The 17,550-nt window shown below is 53.0% G+C and overlaps 2 protein-coding genes across 8 annotated transcripts in view; one reads left to right on the top strand and one right to left on the bottom strand.

Moving 5' to 3' along the window:
- Positions 1-9,710, top strand: part of Klc1 (kinesin light chain 1) — a 54,048-nt gene extending 44,338 nt beyond the window's left edge. For 4 of the 7 annotated variants that reach the window (XM_075948773.1, XM_075948775.1, XM_075948771.1 and 1 more), the window contains 2 exons: positions 8,969-9,035; positions 9,320-9,459. In XM_075948773.1, coding sequence (XP_075804888.1) covers positions 8,969-9,035; positions 9,320-9,322 — 70 coding nt within the window. In that variant the 3' untranslated portion in view covers positions 9,323-9,459. Of the gene's footprint in view, positions 1-8,968; positions 9,036-9,319 lie in introns of all 7 variants that reach the window. The other 3 variants (XM_075948777.1, XM_075948772.1, XM_075948770.1) reach the window with 1 other exon arrangement.
- Xrcc3 (X-ray repair cross complementing 3) lies at positions 6,069-17,514 on the bottom strand. The gene is made up of 8 exons (XM_075948785.1): positions 17,398-17,514; positions 15,111-15,256; positions 13,885-14,022; positions 12,777-12,989; positions 10,837-10,991; positions 7,839-8,051; positions 7,679-7,725; positions 6,069-7,597 (listed from the first exon to the last, which is right to left on the bottom strand). The coding sequence occupies exons 2-8, from the start codon at positions 15,163-15,165 to the stop codon at positions 7,369-7,371; spliced, it is 1,050 nt and encodes a 349-aa protein (XP_075804900.1). The 5' UTR covers positions 15,166-15,256; positions 17,398-17,514; the 3' UTR covers positions 6,069-7,368.
- Between the last annotated feature and the right edge of the window lie 36 nt (positions 17,515-17,550).

The raw sequence follows: 17,550 nt of genomic DNA, 5'->3' as shown, positions 1-17,550 counted from the left end.
CCTCAGTAGGGCGCTGGGCTGCCTGTGTTACATTCTTGGCCAGTGTTCTCCAGAGTCTGTTTGGGTTCATAGTGGATTCTGGGAGACGGGGGGCCTGAGCCGGGAGCACACATTGGTTATTAGTGGTTGTATGCTGGCCGTCTGCGCCTGGAGAGGCTCCAAGGCGTTCATGCCATTGTGAACACCTGGAAGATCCATTGTCTGAAGCTGGAAGTCTGTGGGGCAGACGACTTTGTGCTGGCCTCTGCCTGTGAGGGGACCCATGCTAGCTGCTTCTGGGATGAAGAGCTCTGATTACCCAGGCTTCTAGATGTCTGTAGGGTCAGCAAGGCAGTGTCTGTCGTGTGAAGCATTTCTTCAAGCATTGAGAGGGAGCCCGGTGGCTGCTAGGCTGCTTCTCTCAGACTGGCCAGAGTACTATGGGTAGAATCCAGGGTCACATTTATGCAGTGCAAATGCCCCCCTCTTGAGCTTGTATGTGAGGGGCGTAGCAAAGAAACTGCTGACTTGATGGCTACATTCTTAGGGGGAAGGTTTCTGTTGTTAATGAAAGAGAAAATACCAAGAGGCATCTGGAGAACCCAGAGCAGGAAGAAATGAAAATGGGCTGGACATGGCCAGGGCATCAGGAGAGGAGAGAGTAGTGGAGATAGTGAGGCCGAGAGGGGGCTCCATGGTGGACAGATCATGCCTGTTGTAAGGAGGATGGGTAGCTGGGTGGTCTAGCCAGCAGCCTAGTGCTGACTGTGACATGTGGAACGTCTTGTGGTTCTGAGGGAGCCTGGATACCGGCATGGGCTTTGATAAGCTCATAGGCACCACACAGGTAGTCCTATGTCCCTGAACCAGAGGTGAGGGAAATGACTCCTTTTGGCAGATGGGAACCAGTTTCTCAAGTTCCTGAAGAATGCTGGCTTTTATCTAGTGACCAGAAATCCTCCTATAGTCTAGCTCGAGTTCCTTCCTAGATATATGGACTACCTGAGACCTAACAGGGCTGGCTAACCTTTTATTTTAATTTTGAGCCAGGTAAGCTTTGAATTTGTGATTCTCCTTTGCCAGCCACCTGAATAGCTGGGATTGCCGGTCTGCACCCCAAACCTGGCCTGAGTAATGCTTCTGTTCCTCTGACTGAAACTCTTAGTGTGCAAAGTCAGTTCCGGAATGCCCTGCTCAAGAGGGAGTGCTTGGGAGTTTCCTCTTTTCCATCTTCCTAAGGCTTACCGCGCTAACAGCCAGCAGCAGTGTGTGGCCACACCTCACAGAGTGGGGTGGTTTAATGCTGTGGCCCCTTGGCAGCCAGGCATGCTGTGAGGTACAAGTCCACATTCCGTACTGATGTTTCTCAGTGACTTGGGTTTTGTGCTATATGACATGTGAAACTGAGGTGTCTCCCGTTAGTTCCAGCGTCCATGCTTGCCTGCGCTGGGACACTGAGAGCCTAGTAGTTTCCAGGGGATCAGAGACAGGCTGTATAGGGGCCACTTTGCTGCTGTGTCTTAGGAGGAAAGAGGAAACCGAGAGACAAAGTGGTGCAGCTTTCTTTGGCCTTCACTGAGAGCAGCTGGGCTGGGTGTGGTCCCAAGGCTTTTGAACCCAGCCCTCTGGAGTTCAAGGCCATCCTGCTCCACTTAGTGAGTTCCAGGCCTCAGTCCAAACCACAAAATTAATCCTATTTCACTACAGAGTATGATCCAGGACAGCCAGGGCTACACAGAGAAACCCTATCTCAAAGAACCTCAGAAAGCAGACAGCGCAGCAGCCTGTCAGATCTCCAGCAGCATTCGATTGTGTGGAAACGGGGCTTTTTCATTTGGTCCTCAAGCTTCTGCTCCAGTAGATTCAAACAGAGCTAGCTGTTTGCTGTGGTCAGTGCATAGCATCTTTGACCCATAGGCTGTGTCCTGGTCTTCATCCCCATCTTTGGAGGTCTTGTGAGCCCAGGCCTCAGGGCCAGCCTGTGTTTACTGTGTCTGTCTCTGGCTTCTGTGTTTACTTGAGGTGTGTGTAGTCCACACTCAGGATCGTGGGGCTGTAGGTGTGCATGCCATGCCCAGCCTCAGGGTTCAATTGCTTTTCCTAAAAGAAGCTTTTTTGTTTGTTGTTTACTTTGATTTTTGAGACAGGGTCACTGTGTAGCCCAGGCTATCCTGGAACTCACTCTGTAGAACAGGCTGGTCTCAACCTCCAGAGATCCACCTGCTTCTGCCTCTGAGTGCTGGGATTAAAGGAATGCACCACACACCTGGCCTCTCAGTAGAAAAAAGACTTTACAGTTTTTCTTGCTAATAGTTAAACTGCTTTTCCTATTAATTTACCAAAAATTATGGAATATGTTTATGCATCTGGACCTCACAGTGAGCCTAGAGTTTGTGCCTGTGGTAATGGGCCCTCTGAGAGCCCCAGGCTCACCTGACAGGCAGCAGACTTCCTGCCCTGGCTAGGCAGGTTCAGAAGGTAGTAGTATTTGCTGCATTTAAGAAGAGTTAATGCTGTAAAATATGCAGAGAAATGCTGGGATTTCCTCTGGGCACTAAATCTAGTTAAAGGACCTGCATGTTCAGGCCAAGTGAGGGAAAGGCCCACTGTCCAAGTCCTGTGGTCCCCAGCATCCCTAAGAGCGAGATGGTCACTTTAGCTGGTCCCCAGCATCCCTAAGAGCGAGACGGTCACTTTAGCGTGATCCCACTTTGGTCAACAGTGTGCTCATGGTCCTTGCGTATCCTGGTCCAGCAACATGAAGCTTGTCAGTTCTCTGAATGCTCTTTCTTTTTCCTCTCCCCTCTCCTCTTTCCTTCCTTCTTTTGTTCTTCTTTTGAGACAGGGTTTCTCTTTGTAACCCTGGCTTTCCTGGAACTAGCTCTATTGTAGACAAGGTTGGCCTTGAACTCACAGAGCTCCGCCTGCCTCTGACTCCAAGTGCTGGGATTAGATTTGTGTACTACCACTGCCCAGCCAAAAGAAAATCTCTGGGTATTCTTATGTAGGTGGCAAAGCCACAGAAGATTGCTTCCAAGTAAGGATCCTGTCCTGCTTGTGCCCAGCCACCGCCCTTGAGCATGCTCCACTGTGATGGGCTTATATGCAGTATCTCACTGCACGTCACTCACTGGTAAAGCCCCTAGAGTACCAGATGTGGTTATCTCTAAGAATAGTCTGAGCTGAGTGCTGTAGTCACTGAAGTAGTGTCACAGCTGGGTCAGTCTCCTTGTATGATTAAAATGTGTGTGATTGCTGTCACTGGGATGCCTTGTTCCCGGTGCAGCCTCCTGCAGATGCCAGGCTTTGTCTCCCTCTGCAGCCAGAATGGCGTTGTGCTTTCCCTTTCTCCTAGACATCCGGATTGGCATCTGGGTGTTGCCATCACTTTAGTGGTCCTGGCACCTTCCCTCTTGGGTGCTCTTTGGTGCTCTGAGCGTACTGGACAGCTGGAGCAGCTGTGACTTCCTATGAAGGACATGCTGGCACGTGGAGCTTAGTCCTTGTTCATCCCACCTGAGGCCACAACTCTCTTAGTGACCCGAATTCAACTGATAAAGTGCCAGCTGCTACTCTAGCCCCACCTAAGGCACCGGGTGGCGTAGGGGCTAAGGATTGATTCCTGGTGCTGGGATATGAGGATATACACCCGATAGAGCTGCACCCACACACTGAGCTACACTGTAAACCCCAATGCTCAGTGCTTCCTATGCACATCATTGCTTGAGGGTGACCTCCTTAGAAGTGTGGTTAAATATAATTTTCCATTTGCTTTTTCACACAGGAATGAAATAATTGTCTGGCAGACTTGAGAGCACTGAGTGCCAGCCACACTGACGTAGCCCACTGAGACTGGGGCTGAACTAGATAGGATCTCCGAGAGGAGTGGGATGCTACACCCAGTCTGCCCAGGAGGGGAGCTTACCCTTTGGTAGGAGTGGGCTTTCTTTCTCGATGGGGACATCCATCAATATCTGCAGGCTGTTGCTTAAAAAGTGCCTGGCAGCCATGCCCCAGAATTCTGTTGCTTGATCTGCACCTGTGCCCTGGGCCTGTTAATGACCAGAGCCAGCTGCAGCTGGTGGCCTTGGCCTGTGTTGCTGTGTGTGACTTCTGCCACCCACCCTGTCTGACATCTAGATCTATTTAAAGTATAAATATTGTGAAAAAATTTTCAAGAGTCAGATGCTTAAAATGTTTGCTTTCTGACCAGGAGCTCACAATGGTCTGTGTCTGTCAAGCCCAGAGTGTGGAGGGAAGGGGTGGAGAAGCAATGCTCAGGGGAGCTCAGGGGACCCCCAGGGCTCCGCAGACACCTGTGGGGTCCCCTGTGGGGGTGGGTGCTGTACGAGTGCCCTAGACCCCTGTCCTGCGACCCTGCATGCTGAGTACACAGGTTTCTCATGGGTGCGTCTGACAAGAATGTTTCAGATCATTCTGAGGCAGTGTGTGAGACTAACCTGAAGTTGAGAGAATACAGGGCCCGGGAATCTGTGGTCCTGATCAGGGCAGCCGGATGCAGCCTTCAGGCTGTTGACACTTTCTGACTCAACCTAATGCTGGTCCAAAGAATTGCACAGTTCTTATAAAACATGAGGTTTTTGGGCTGGTCTGCATACAGTGGTGTTTAAACTAATTGATCACAACCAGTTGCAGATTTCTTAGGCTAGGCATGGTGGTGCACTTTAATCCCCACACTCAGGAGCAGAGGCCAACCAGGGCTTACAAGTGAGACCCTGTTCTAGAGAAAGCATCAGGTTGGGGCTGGGTGTAGTAGTAGGAGTGGCGGGGCTGCATCCCTGGCACCCAGCCGCCCGAACTGCTAGCTTTACCCGAAATAATTACACGGAAACTGTATTCTTTTAAACACCGCTTGGCCCATTATATCTAGCCTTTTCTCGGCTAACTCTCACACCTGGACTAGCCCATTTCTTATAATCTGTGTAGCCCACGAGCTGGCTTACCAGGAATGATCTTAACCTGCGTCTGCCTGGAGTGGGAGAATCATGGCGACTCACTCACTCAGCTTCTTTCTCCCAGCATTCTGTTCTGTTTACTCCACCCACCTATGTTTTAACCTATGAGGGCCAAGCAGTTTCTTTATTGCTTAACCAATGAAATCAACAGATTGATATATGACACTCCCACATCAGCTGGGGAAATGGCTAAGCAGGGAAAACTCTTGCAAGTCCCTCAGATGTCAGGGAAAGCCTGGTGGGTATTGGCCTCCTGGAACCCAAGCCTGCAGAAGGTAGAGAACCTTGGAGCAAATGGAATGGCTGACCAGTTGGGCACTGTACTAGAGAGCAGCACTCTGGGAGTTTGAATGCAGTCAACATGGTGCCAGGTTCAGTTGCAGTCCATGTTGTCAGGAGACAGGCGGGGTCCACTGCCCCTTTTCACCGTGTTCTCTATGGTGAGGGCTCCCGAGAGAGAGGTGTCAGTGACTTGTGGGGCTATTGCAGGGAAGCTCACTGGTGATGGGCACAGCAGGCAACTGAATGCTTCTGGGTTGGTGTAGTCCTAAGCGTTTAGTGTCAGAAGGGCTCAGGAATTTTCTGGAAAATTGCTGGGGATTTTACATAGAAAGTCAGTGTGTGTGCAAGCATGGCTGTGTGTATGGATCTCCTCCTTCCAGAGAGTGATTTCAGGTTGCCAGTTTGTACTGCAGGTGTCTTTACCCTTTAAGCCTCTTGCCAGCCTGAGAAAGTCAGTGCAGTAGTATATATGAAATAATTGCTAGAGATGCATGCTTATAGTTCCTGTAGGCCTATGGGGCATGTGGACCTAGTTTGTGTCTCCTGCATTCATCTGTGCTCATTCCTGAGCAGTAGGATGGCGCATAATGTAGGAGGAGCAGGCGCAGGGCCTGCCAGCTCAGTGGCAGCAGTGGTCTGGGCAGCTAGCTGCTACAGTCAACCCAGAGATGGATTTATCAGGTGGCCCACTGTTGGGGTGGACCTGCAGGGCCCCTTGACCTAGCTGGTGGATACAGGTCCTGGGAGCATTGGGCATGTCTTCTAAGTGTACCATTTTGGAACTGTTTTCTGATTTTTAATACAATCTATTTAGAAAACTTGGAATTGTCAATACTTTGTTACCAAAATAAAGTTTTATTTCCTGATATAAAGCCCTCCAGTTTTGCAGAGAGGCTATTTTGTATAAACTTCTCCCACCCCAAGTAGCCGTGCCCCATCATTTATGCCAGTGTTCTCAACCTTTCAGGGCAGCACTGGGGCTGGGCTGTAGCTCAGTGCAGAGTACTTGTCTTGCATGCAGGAGATCCTGGGTTCAGGCTCCAGAATTGCCAAAAAGGGTGGGGGTCGCAGACAGCTTTGACGAGCTTCATACAGCCTGGGGCTATCCTGAAGATGTCATGGTATATACACCATATGTGGTCTGTTCCCCTATTTGAGTGGGGGCAGTGACAGTGTAAGTCCCAGCTTGAGGAGTCACACGACACTGGAGCAGCAGGACTCCTTGGTGAGCCCCATGTGGCACATTTGCTGGTGGAAGCCTGTGCTGCCAGGAATCATCTGGAAGCACAGGACAGGTTTAAACCACAGCCCTGTCTTCAGAGGCCATATTTCCTTGGTGACTGTAGAGCCTCAAGTCCAGAAGTGGTGATTCTTGGGTACAGAGCAGATGTTACTTCTGTCTGCTGAGCTACTTAGCCTAAGGAAGGTGAGGCAAGCAGGTTAGACCAGTCCCACCTCCTTTCCTGAGACTGTTCTGGAAGGAGGGTCAGCTTGTTTGCTCCGCCCCCAATGTTGTATGTGTGTGGGGAGGGGCACAGCAGGGAAGTATCTCATTGTGTGCCCCATTTGGCCTGAGTGGTGGGCATCACTGCCTGTGTGTGTGTGTGCTGTGTGTGGGTTAAAACTATCCTGCAGGAGAGGAGGCCCCACCAGGCCAGCTGCTGACTCGGCCCCAGGCAGAAGCAGAGGAGACAAGAGCTGAGCCTTACCATTAAGCAGCTCCCAAACAGATGCCCTGAGGCTGCCAGAGCTCCTGGTGGGTCATTCATCTTCTAAGAGAGTGGTTCTCAACCTTCCAACGCTGTGACCCTTAAATACAGTCCCTTAGGTTGTGGTGACCCCCAACCACAAAGTTATTTCATTGCTACTTCATAACTGTAATTTTGATCGCTATGAATCACAATGTGAATATCTGTGTTTTCTGATGGTCTCGGGTGACTCCTGTGAGTTGTTTGACCCCCAGGTGAGAACAACTGCTCTAAAGGGCAGTGTGTGGGGCCAAACTCCACGGCTCAGCAGTAGGCGAACCCCAGGGAGAGAGCAGATGCTAAGTGGCAGTGGGTATCTGTCCACCAGGTGCTAACACGGTTGGAAGGACTCATCAGAATCAGGGTGATCTGCTGGGCAACTGTTAACAGGACTCAGTTCCTGGTATCCCTCTAATGCCTTCCCCACTGACTGTGTAGCAACAGGAAGAGAGGGGCAGGTGGGGGGCGAAGAGCACTCGTAGAGTCCGAGCTGGGCTCCTGGGCAAGCCCATAGTGGCATCATCCTCACGGACCCGGTCAACCATCAGTCTCATCAGGAGCTGGTCAGCCCAGGTGATGCCAAGGGCTGGAGAGAGGTGCTCATCCCAGGCCCTAAGAGACAAAGTGGGTGTTGCTGCTTGTATATCCCCAACCCCACTCCAGTTTCCAGTATGCTGAGGTGCCCATACTCACCCCAGTGGCCTGAGCATAGACTCTTGCTCCTCCACCATTTCTGTCACCTGGAAAAACCCAAGTGAGGGTCAGTGGCAACAGCCACCTCAGCTGCTTCCCCTCCCATCCAGTCAGTCCTGTTTTCCCAAGGCAAAGGGCAAAGCCCACTAGCCTCAGCTACCTGGTTGATGCATAGCACAGGGCTCCGGAAGGTGCTGCTCAGTCTTCGGAGCATGGTCCCCAGTGACCGCAGGTGCTTGGCCCTGGTGGCCAAGGCCTGAACATCGTACTCACAACGAAATGGGGCTGCAACAGAGTCAACCACCACCAGGCGGGCCATTCCCCTTGACAGCAGAATAGGGACCCTCTTACTCACACACTCCAACAAGGTGTCCTGTGGAGGACATACATTGTGGTCTACACAAGGCACACCTGGCCAGCGGCCTCCATCTGGTCGTAACTCCCTGAGATCCAGCTTTTTGACACTTCCTGCCTGACTCCTGCCTACCTGGGATGGGGGTAAACTCATACCTGTTCCTTCAATCTTACTCTCTTCTCACAAGAGCACCTTCCACTATCTCCCATACCCTCACCCTGAGTCCTGCAGAGGGGTATGGTCATCACAGTGACTGTCCCCTTCCAGTAGTTCCACTGTAGGTCCTGAGGTCACCCACCGGACAGCTCTGTGCTGACAGGATCAGCTCACTAGGCTGTGGTCTAGAGAGCAGCTCTGCTTGGCCCCACTCAAATAGGGTGTGGGGGGAAGAGCCAGGTGCCCTCCTGGCCTTTGTACTGATGGGGCACGCTAGATGTGGTAGTCTGCTCTGCACACAGGAGGTACCATCCACTTCTAAAGGGGTTAAAGGCCTGCCCCCTGGAGAAGATGCTGGTGGGGAGTAGGGACACTGGGATCAGCTCCCCTGCTGCCTACTCCAGGAGCTCTAGGCTTAGGGCAGCAATGTATCTCCCAAGGCAGGTGACTCTGGGCTTTCTTCTCGGGGCCACTGTGTCCTGTTGGCACTAGGCTTGGGTGACTTGTGATGTGGTCAAGAGCCTGAGTAGCTGAGTGGCCCAGGTCAGGGTAGTCTTGTGTGGGGAAGGTGGATGGCTGCTGTCAGGAAGGTCTTGCTTCACATGGCCACAGTGGAGTGGGGCGTAGGCCTGAGGTTGCAGCCATACCATTCAGAGTTCACTGTCTTCGGCTTCTGGCTGGCCAAGCAGGTAACCAGCACTGACACACTGGCAGCTGTGAGGAGCTGTCAGATTCCAGCATCCAGCCCAGAGTGAAACTCAGTCTGTACTTTTCTCTAGGGTGTCCCCAGCAGAGCCTCTTTGTGTGGAAAACGACAGCAGCAGCCTAGAAGACGCTAGCACTAACGTGAGTGTCTGCACCTCCCCTCAGCCAGGGCCTGGGTACCTTGGGATGGATGGCAAATGGTGGCTGTGCCTGCCAGTTGCATCCGAGCCTGCTTGCTAGCCGGTGTGGAAGGACAGGTGTGGTCAATACTGCTGGACTTATGCAGAAGAGGGGAGGTTCTGTGCTCACATCCTATTGAACCCTAGGGAGGCTGACACCACTCCCATTGCTGGGAAGACCCCAGGGCAGGAGGGGATGGAGCAGCTCCCATGTGGCCTAGCCTGATCTGCAGCTTTCTTTTACAGTGACCTGAGCCTGGCCTGCTCTAAACACCACGATGCTGCTGCTGAGTGTGGCTCCAGAGCTGGCCCTGTGAAGGCCATGGTGGGGCTGGGAGGGCCCTCGGCTGAGAGCCCACAGAGCTAACTTAGTTCCCCTGCCTACGTGCTGCGGAGCACATACTAATAACCACACCACTGTAGGGTCCTGGAGAGCAACTCTTAGCCAGTAAGGTCGGTGACCTGGCCCTGCCTCCTTCTGGGAGGCCACTGGGACAAGACACATCTGGCTCCTGCTGCTTCTGCCTGGCCTTCCTGTGCCACTTCTCATGTGTTTAGTTCTCTGTTGTGTGTAATAATGTATTTTTATTGTACATTTTTTAAAATTAAAAGTTTATATCCCTTCCGTTTACCAGAATGAATGTCTGTTCCTAACTATATCCCCGCCCCCCCATTCTTTTTAAGACAAAGTTTCTCTGTGTAGACCTGGCTGTCTTGGAACTTTCTCTGTAGACCAGGTTGGCCTCAAACTCAGAGATCTGCCTGTTTCTGCCTCCTGAGCACTAGGATTAAAGGTGTGCACCACCCAGCAACTGTTTTTAAAAAATTAAAATGTTTTATTATCGTGCATGTGAGTGACTCGTGTGCACACCAATTGGTGAGCATACGGAGGACAGTTTTGGAGTTGGTTGAGCCAGCTTGCCACCCTCTCAGAACACTCCCTAGCCAGCGATGCCCCAGGTGGGCACGCCAAGGGTGCTTGCCATGTCCGTCATCCACATTCATATTTGGGGTACAGGTTTAGTCCCTTCTCCGAACTCCAGAACGATCCTCATCTGTCACCCATCCCTGAAGACAAGAGCTTCTCTAAACTGAGCAACTGTCTTGGGCATGGCTCTGTATCCTGCTGCGGGGACAGAGCCCAGCCCGGTCACCTCCAGTAGCAGGTAAGCCCCAGGCTAAGGCAGCAGAGATAGGGCTCTGCAGAAGCTTGTGAGTTCTCAGGACCCCTTTGCTACACTCCCAGGGCTCCTCCTCCCCCTTCTTTCCTGGGTAGATTGACAGACTCTGGGGAAGGAGTGATAGTGCTGGTTAAAGATAGGACCAGGGCAGACTTACACAGTACACTCAAGGCCAGCGGTCCTGAGAATGCTGGCCCACGGCACAGGGCAGCAGGCTCCCTGGTGAATGTGTTTACATCTAAAGCTGCAGCCCTTCAGATCCTCATGTTGTGGTGACCCCCAACCATAGAATTGTTTTGTTGCACTCATAACTGTAATTTTGCTGTAGTTGTGAGTCCTAATGTAAATAACTGCTGTGTGGAGTGTGACCCAGAGGGTCATGACCCACAGAAGGTTGAGAGCTACTGGTTTAGGAAGAACCCTTCCGCCATGACCTCCGCCCTATGGGTTTCTGGTCCTCTAGATCTTATTCTGGACATCCTTCCCGACTACCCTGACAGAGCCTGGTCTCTGCACTAGGCCCCTGCACAGATGACACTGGCTGAGTCACTGGGCCGTTTGTGAGCAGAAACAGACACTCACCACATCGGCCGCATGCTCAATGAAGATGTGGTTGCCGAACTTGATCTTCTGGACCACCTCCCCAGGCACATCTGTCCGCAGCTGCTGTTGCTGTTCAATGAGCTGCCACAGCCGCTTGCTGGGGAAGACATCCTCCGTGCAGATGTAGACGGCCCCTGGGAAGCCAGAACACTGGTGTGCACAAGGACTAGAAACGGACCTGTGGCCGCGAAGCCAAATGTAGCCTCTGCCTCTTACAAGTTTTCACCCAGAAGGGCAGGGGGCTCGACTTGGTTCTTAGCCCACCTGTGCCTACCTGCTGCTCCCTTAGAACACAGGCTAGCCCTCTACTCTGACACCTGAGTACACTCCCTGTTCCTGGATATCCTGCTAGCTCATTCCTGCTCTCTAGTTTCCTGCTGGGTTGGGCAGGACCGGGCAGAGATCACCAGAGTTAAGGGACTTTGAAACATGTTCCTTAAATGCAGGACAACTCACAGACTCCCGCCTGTCTCTTGGAGATGCCAGAGGTAAGTGGAAGAGTGCACGACCAGGCATGAGCACCTGCTCACCTGGAACACGAGCGGTCCGAAGGCCACCCAGATCCTGCAGCTGGAAAGAGTTGGGCCACTAGCAGGAAACCCTGTGCTTTTGGGCAGTAGGCTCTCAACAGAGATGCCAGTGCCTCAGCCGAGAAGTCTTCCCCATAGACGATACTGGGACTCTTGGAATCCACGGGCTGAGTTCTAGAACTCTTAGGAGAAAGATGCCAGTGGCTTGCTGAAGATATCAAACCACAGATAAGTGTTTTTCATAAGATGAACACCATTCATGTTTCAAAGGATTCAGGAAAGCAAAGATCACCTAGGTGGTGGTAGTGGCAACATAGCTTTAATTCCAGCACTCGAGAGGCAGAGGCAGACAGATCTCAGTAAGTTCGAGGCCAGCCTGCTCTAAAGAGTGAGTTCCAGGAGAGCCAGGGGTACAGAGAGAAACCCTGTCTCGAAAAACCAAACCAAACCGAAGATCATCCACAAAAGGAAGAAGCATAGCTGACAATATTCTGAATGCAAATAAAAATATTTCAATATTTCTGTTAAGGTAAGGTCTTACTCCCCAAGCCAGACTCTCTGTGGAGTCAGGCTGGCCTCCAACTTGCATTGATCTTCCTGCCCCTGCCTCATGACAGCTAGGGTTACAGGTGTGAAGAACCACAGCTGGATGATGGTTTTTAAGACTCTGTAAGCAAGAGGCATTTTGATATGGCTCTGGGTCTACCAGGTATGTCCTGGAAGAAAGCACATCAGAGGCTCATACCACACCGCTACAGACTCAGAAATGCTGGTGGGGCACCGGCACTGACGCTGCTTCAGGAGCAGCTGCTCTACAAGACAAGCTGTGATAGGACGGAAACTGGAGCCTTCCTTCAGCCATAGCTTTTAGGACAGAAGCCAACGTGAAGTGAAGTGGTGTTGTGGCAAGGCCCCAGCTGGTGCAGAAAGGGGCAAAGTTCAGGAGTCAACTCGGTCTCCCTAACCCTGCTCCACCTGGGCACAAATGGCAGAGACGTGGCTTGTTTTGCAGGTAGCTCTGACCATCAGTCCACAGAGGACCCAGGCAGGCGGTCTGGGGAGTCGCCCTGGGTCAGAGCCATGCACATGCTGAAAATGCCACATGTTCTCTGCCCCACCTCTGTGGCTGTGGGCCTGATGCAGGGGTGAGGTGCCCCACTGAAGCTGTGTGACAACTGGTGGGGTCAGCTGGTGCCCCTGCTTCCTTCCCACAGCCTGAGTACAGCTTCACCTTCCACTAATCTTCTAGAAGAAAGACAGTCATGGGAGACTACCCAGGAGACAGCCATGCCTCCCTGAGAGGAAAGTAGCCCCGAGCAGGGGGCCTGAGTGCCACCTGCCTTGGACTCTACACTTCCCCTACACTCCCAGGAAGGGGCAGCCACTCACCCGCCTCCAGGCCTCCATATTGCCGTGGAAATTGCACAGTCAGGCAAAGCTGTAGCGCCAGCTGGGTCTTCCCTGCCGAGCTGCGGCCAGCCAGGTCAGTGATGCCCTCCAGGGGCAGGCCGCCACCAAGGAACTGATCCAGGACAGGGCAGCCCAGGCTCAGGCGTTGATGCTGCTCAGGGAAGCGCTCCCTCTGCTGGAACAGCTGCAATGCTGCAGGGAGCACAGGATCAGCCATGCTTTCCGCCAGGCTTGTGCCCTGCCCAGCCTGCTAGGGCCTGTGAGCCTAAGGCCATTCAGGTAGTATTGGCTTCAGATGCAGCATGAGGACTGGCTAAGCACGGGTGCTGAGGTCAGAAGGTAGGCCGACTGTGCAGCTGAGTACAGTGCATATATGAGTTTGTCCCTATCACACTTCCCAGGATGCCGCATGTATTCTAAGATATGGCCCTTCCCTAGTGGGCACAAGCTGCTAGAGAAATCCAAACCCTAGCAATTGGGAGGCAGAGGCGTCTCCATGAGTTTGAGGCTAGCCTGCGCTACATAGAACAGTCAGAATGACAGAGACCCTGTTTTTAAGAAAGAGAGAGAGAAGGAAAAAAGGAAGGAAGGAAGAAAAAGGAAGAAAGGAAAAAGGAAAGGAGGAACCCTAAGCTTCAGGGTGTACAGGGTACGCTCAGCTGACTTTCTGGGCCTGTCTAGTTCTGGACAGCTTCAGCAAGAAGAGCAAACGAGGAACAGCAACAGCCTGTGGCCATCAGGTTAGTCAGACATCAGTGAGGCAAAGCCGTTACGTGGATGCCATGTCCTGAAGAGGCAGGGCCTCTCACAGCTGCCCCTGCCACACCACTGGGACCCCGACTTCGTCCTTTGCTGTGAGGGCCTACTCTGGGGTGCAAGTACTCCAGGACGGCTGTAGAGGAGCTGAGGGCCCACTGCTCAGTGCGCTGTGCTATGGGCTCTTCTCTGCGGGCCCTAGACAAGTCACTTGCACTTTCCTAGGGGAGGCTGATGGGCTAGGGCAGTGCTGTGACGGCATTCCCAACACAGAGTCTGGAGCCGATGGGGTCGTTCACCCCATCACCCCTGCAGATGCTTTCCTGCCCACCTGTAAGGACACGGCTGCCCTGAAGGTGCAGAGCGGCCGCTCTCAGCAGATGCTGCACGTCGTGGGTGGGCAGGCTGGTGAGCCTCTGCAAATCTGGTCCCGAGTAGCACAGAACCTCCTTCACCGACTTCAATCTACCTGAAGTCACACAGATAAACCAGAGAAAAAGTGGACCACAATGAGTCAGGACACTGAGCAAGGGTGGGAGGTGAGGGGAGAGCTGGGCCACCAGATCTGGGGACACCTGGATTCACCCAGAAAGTCTTGGGTAGTGTAACTAGTGGGTGGAGAAGGAAGGAGGAGCCTGCTGAAGGGCCTGCCGCTGTGCCCTTGTGACCTGGGCCTGACTCTCATGTCAGCAGCAGCAGGAACCAGAGATGAGTGCAAATCCTGTGTGATATGAGAATGTGACTGTCGACCTGTCCCACTCTTTGTCCATTGTCCCAGCTACTTGGGAGGCTGAGGCAGGAGGGTCACTGAAGTCAAGGAGTTCAAGGTCAGTTTGAGCCACACAGCAAGACCCTGTATTTTAAAAGCAAAACGAAAAGTGTGAGTGGAGTTGGTGGGGGGTCTCGTTGACCATGCTCGAAGCCCTGACATTAACAAACGGAGAAGGGACAGTGTGAAAGTGTCTGCACCACCACGCCAGGCTCGGGTAGACAAGAGGCTGGAGGGAAAGCAGAACTTAGAGGCAGACAGGCCAGGACGGGGCAGGAAGTGAAGGGCGCCTCACTACTAATGAACCAAGGGCCTGCCGCTTGGGGAGGAGGGGAAAGAAATGAGTGTCTTCATTTTCAAACCTGTTGAATGAAGAAAATATTAATTCCAGCACTGGGAGGCAGAGGCAGAAGGATCTCTGTGAGTTCCAGGTCAGCCAGGGCCATAGAGTGACAGCCTGTTGCAGTTAAAAAGGAAGACAGCAGAAAGAGAAAAAATAACTGCAGGTGTGTCAAACCAGTTCCCACAGTGGCAGAAAGAGCTGCCATGAAGAGGCGGCCAGGGTGGCTTCACAGCAGCCACAGCGCTTCAGGGACGCAGGTAGGTGCAGAACGTGTTGCTCACGAGACAGAGTAGCCCACAGGCAGAGCTAAAAGATCTGAGACCCTCCCTGAAAAGAAGAAGACCACTGGGTGGTGGCCAGTACAGTACACGGACACGGCCAGTAGCTTTCTGCAGCTTGTTTTACCCAGAGCACACATGATAGCTAGCTACTTCATACAACATACCCTTCTTAACTGCAGCAGTAATTCTGGGGTTTAGGTCCAGTTGATCCAAGTCCATTTCCTCACTGGGTTCACCACGAGCACGAAGAACTTCTAGAGACACAGCGACGGCAACACATTTCAACGTGCTTGCTGTCGACTTGGACTACCTGTGGGAGCAGGCATCTTAGAAAGTGACTCTTGGAGGGCGGAGGACAGCTGCCACTGTCTCGGGAGCACTACCCATGAAAGCCCAGGATGACATGAATTTGCTCCATCACTCTCAGAAGGACTGGGCAGTTTGGAAGCCGAGGCTCACTCCAGAGTCCTGTCATTCTGTGCCTGAGGCCCAGTTGGGAAAGAAAGCTAGCTGGTACGTCCTGTACCCACTTAACTTGCTGGGGCATTTATGGGCCCAGGTCTCCATGCATGGGTCTCACTCAGTATTTATGGGTCAGGTCTCCATGCATGGGTCTCACTCAGTATTTATGGGTCCAGGTCTCCATGCATGGGTCTCACTCAGCATTTATGGGTCAGGTCACCATGCATGGGTCTCACTCAGCATTTATGGGTCAGGTCTCCATGCATGGGTCTCACTCAGCATTTATGGGTCAGGTCTCCATGCATGGGTCTCACTCAGTATTTATGGGTCAGGTCTCCATGCATGGGTCTCACTCAGTATTTTCTAGCCTTAGGTGAGTTGGAATTCTGAAGGATGCTGGGGAAACCACACCTTGTCAGAGAATAACAGAAGGGGCAGAAAACACTTGGGAGACCCTCCCAGGAAGGGACCTGGGGAGGACAGCACTAGGCCTCTTACCTCCTACTGGGGCTGGCTATGCTAGAATCAGGCACTGTTACAAAGGAAGCATCCAACAGTACTTGCTTGCTTTTTCGCCACCCCACTCCCCACGCCCTCAGCCCCCACTTCTCAGACTAAATACCGAGTCAGAGAAAATTAAAACAGCTGTGGAAGTACAGCGCAATCTCATGCATCAGTTCAAATGACAACACCAAGAAGTGGTTCGTGTGTGTGTGCGTGCAGGGGGTGTCAAGCTTGCTGTGCAATCCAAGGATGGGGAGATCCAGCGCTGGGCGGGCCACGTGGCCTGCCAGTATTCGCAGCACTAAGAAGGCAGTGACAGGGCATCCTCAGAGCAGGCTGATTAGTTGATCTGTGAACTTGGGGTTCAAGTGAGACCCTGCCTCAATATATAAGGCGAGTGATGGAGGAATACACTGGACGTCAGCTTCTGGCTTCCACACATCAGTACACATCCAAATAGGCATATACATATATACATGTGTGTACAACACACACATACACCTGTGGGGGGTGCTAAGGTCAGTAGCTGAGGGCCAGCTGAATGTTGGATCAGCATCCTGTATGAATCCTAGCACTTTAAAAACAGCCCAGTCTCCAGTTGTAGGCACCAAAGGCTTCCCTGGCAGTGCTTAGGATGCAGTGTGGGCAAGAGTCACTTCCAGAGAGAACTCTATCCCCTCCCTTGCTGCAAGGAGACAAAGCCTGGCAATCGTAGCATTAGGAAGGTCAAGAGACTGGAGCAGGCCTGGCCACAGCATTCCACCAGGCAGCTGCGAGGCTTAAGAACATGCCTCCTGCGTAGGACAGGAAGCTCCTGGCACCAGAACTCAAAGGTTTCCCAGGACATCTGCTAACCCCGTCCGGTGGTGAACCAGAGCCATCACAGGGCTTGGGCTGACAGCAAGCTGGTGGAGGCTCAGCAAGGGACATAGATAGGCCAGGTTCTGGCCATGCATCAGCAACTGCCAAGGCCTTGAGGCAGCCAGGCCTGCCTTGCTCTACAAAGCCCCACCGAGCAACTTAGACTTCAACACCGAGGCCCCCTGTCCCAGACACGGAGCTCGACGCTCCACTTGGCTGTCTGCCTTCCTGTCTCCTGGCGAGGTAGGGCTACACCAGCCTGTTCCTCCAACTGGGGAGCAGGCTGTGAGGGAGTGAGCAAAGCTCCCGGCTCGTTGTTCTGGAAGCGAGGTAAACTACCCTGACACCAGAGGTTAGGTGCGCGCGGTGGGGGCTCACTCCTGTAGGAGTACCAGGAAGGCTGAGGTCGTGCCTGGCCAGCCTAGGCTACACGCACAGCACAGTGACATTCCTTTCTTAAGACCACCACCAGGAGGGGGCTGCAGAGACAGCTCCGCCTAATGCTGTTCGTGGAGGCGCTCGCGGGAAGGGCCGGGACTCTGGGTTCCATTTCCCCGAACCCCGCCTCGGGCCTGAAAGGGCGCCCCGCCGGGGAAGATCGTTCTCTGAAACCCGCGGACCTACCTCAGCCCTCCTCCGTAGCCCCACGTCGGGCCGCTCGCGGGTCGGTTCTCCTGCAGGCTCAGCCGCCTTGCTAGATCTCCCGCGCGCTCCGCCCGCTCCGGAAGCCCTGCCCACCCCAAGTTTCTCCTCCAATGAGCGGCTGGAGTCCAAGTC

Source organism: Microtus pennsylvanicus, chromosome 14 (assembly GCF_037038515.1).
Source record: "Microtus pennsylvanicus isolate mMicPen1 chromosome 14, mMicPen1.hap1, whole genome shotgun sequence".
NCBI classification, from domain to species: Eukaryota; Metazoa; Chordata; class Mammalia; order Rodentia; family Cricetidae; genus Microtus; species Microtus pennsylvanicus.
This window is presented reverse-complemented; position numbering and strand designations above follow the sequence as displayed.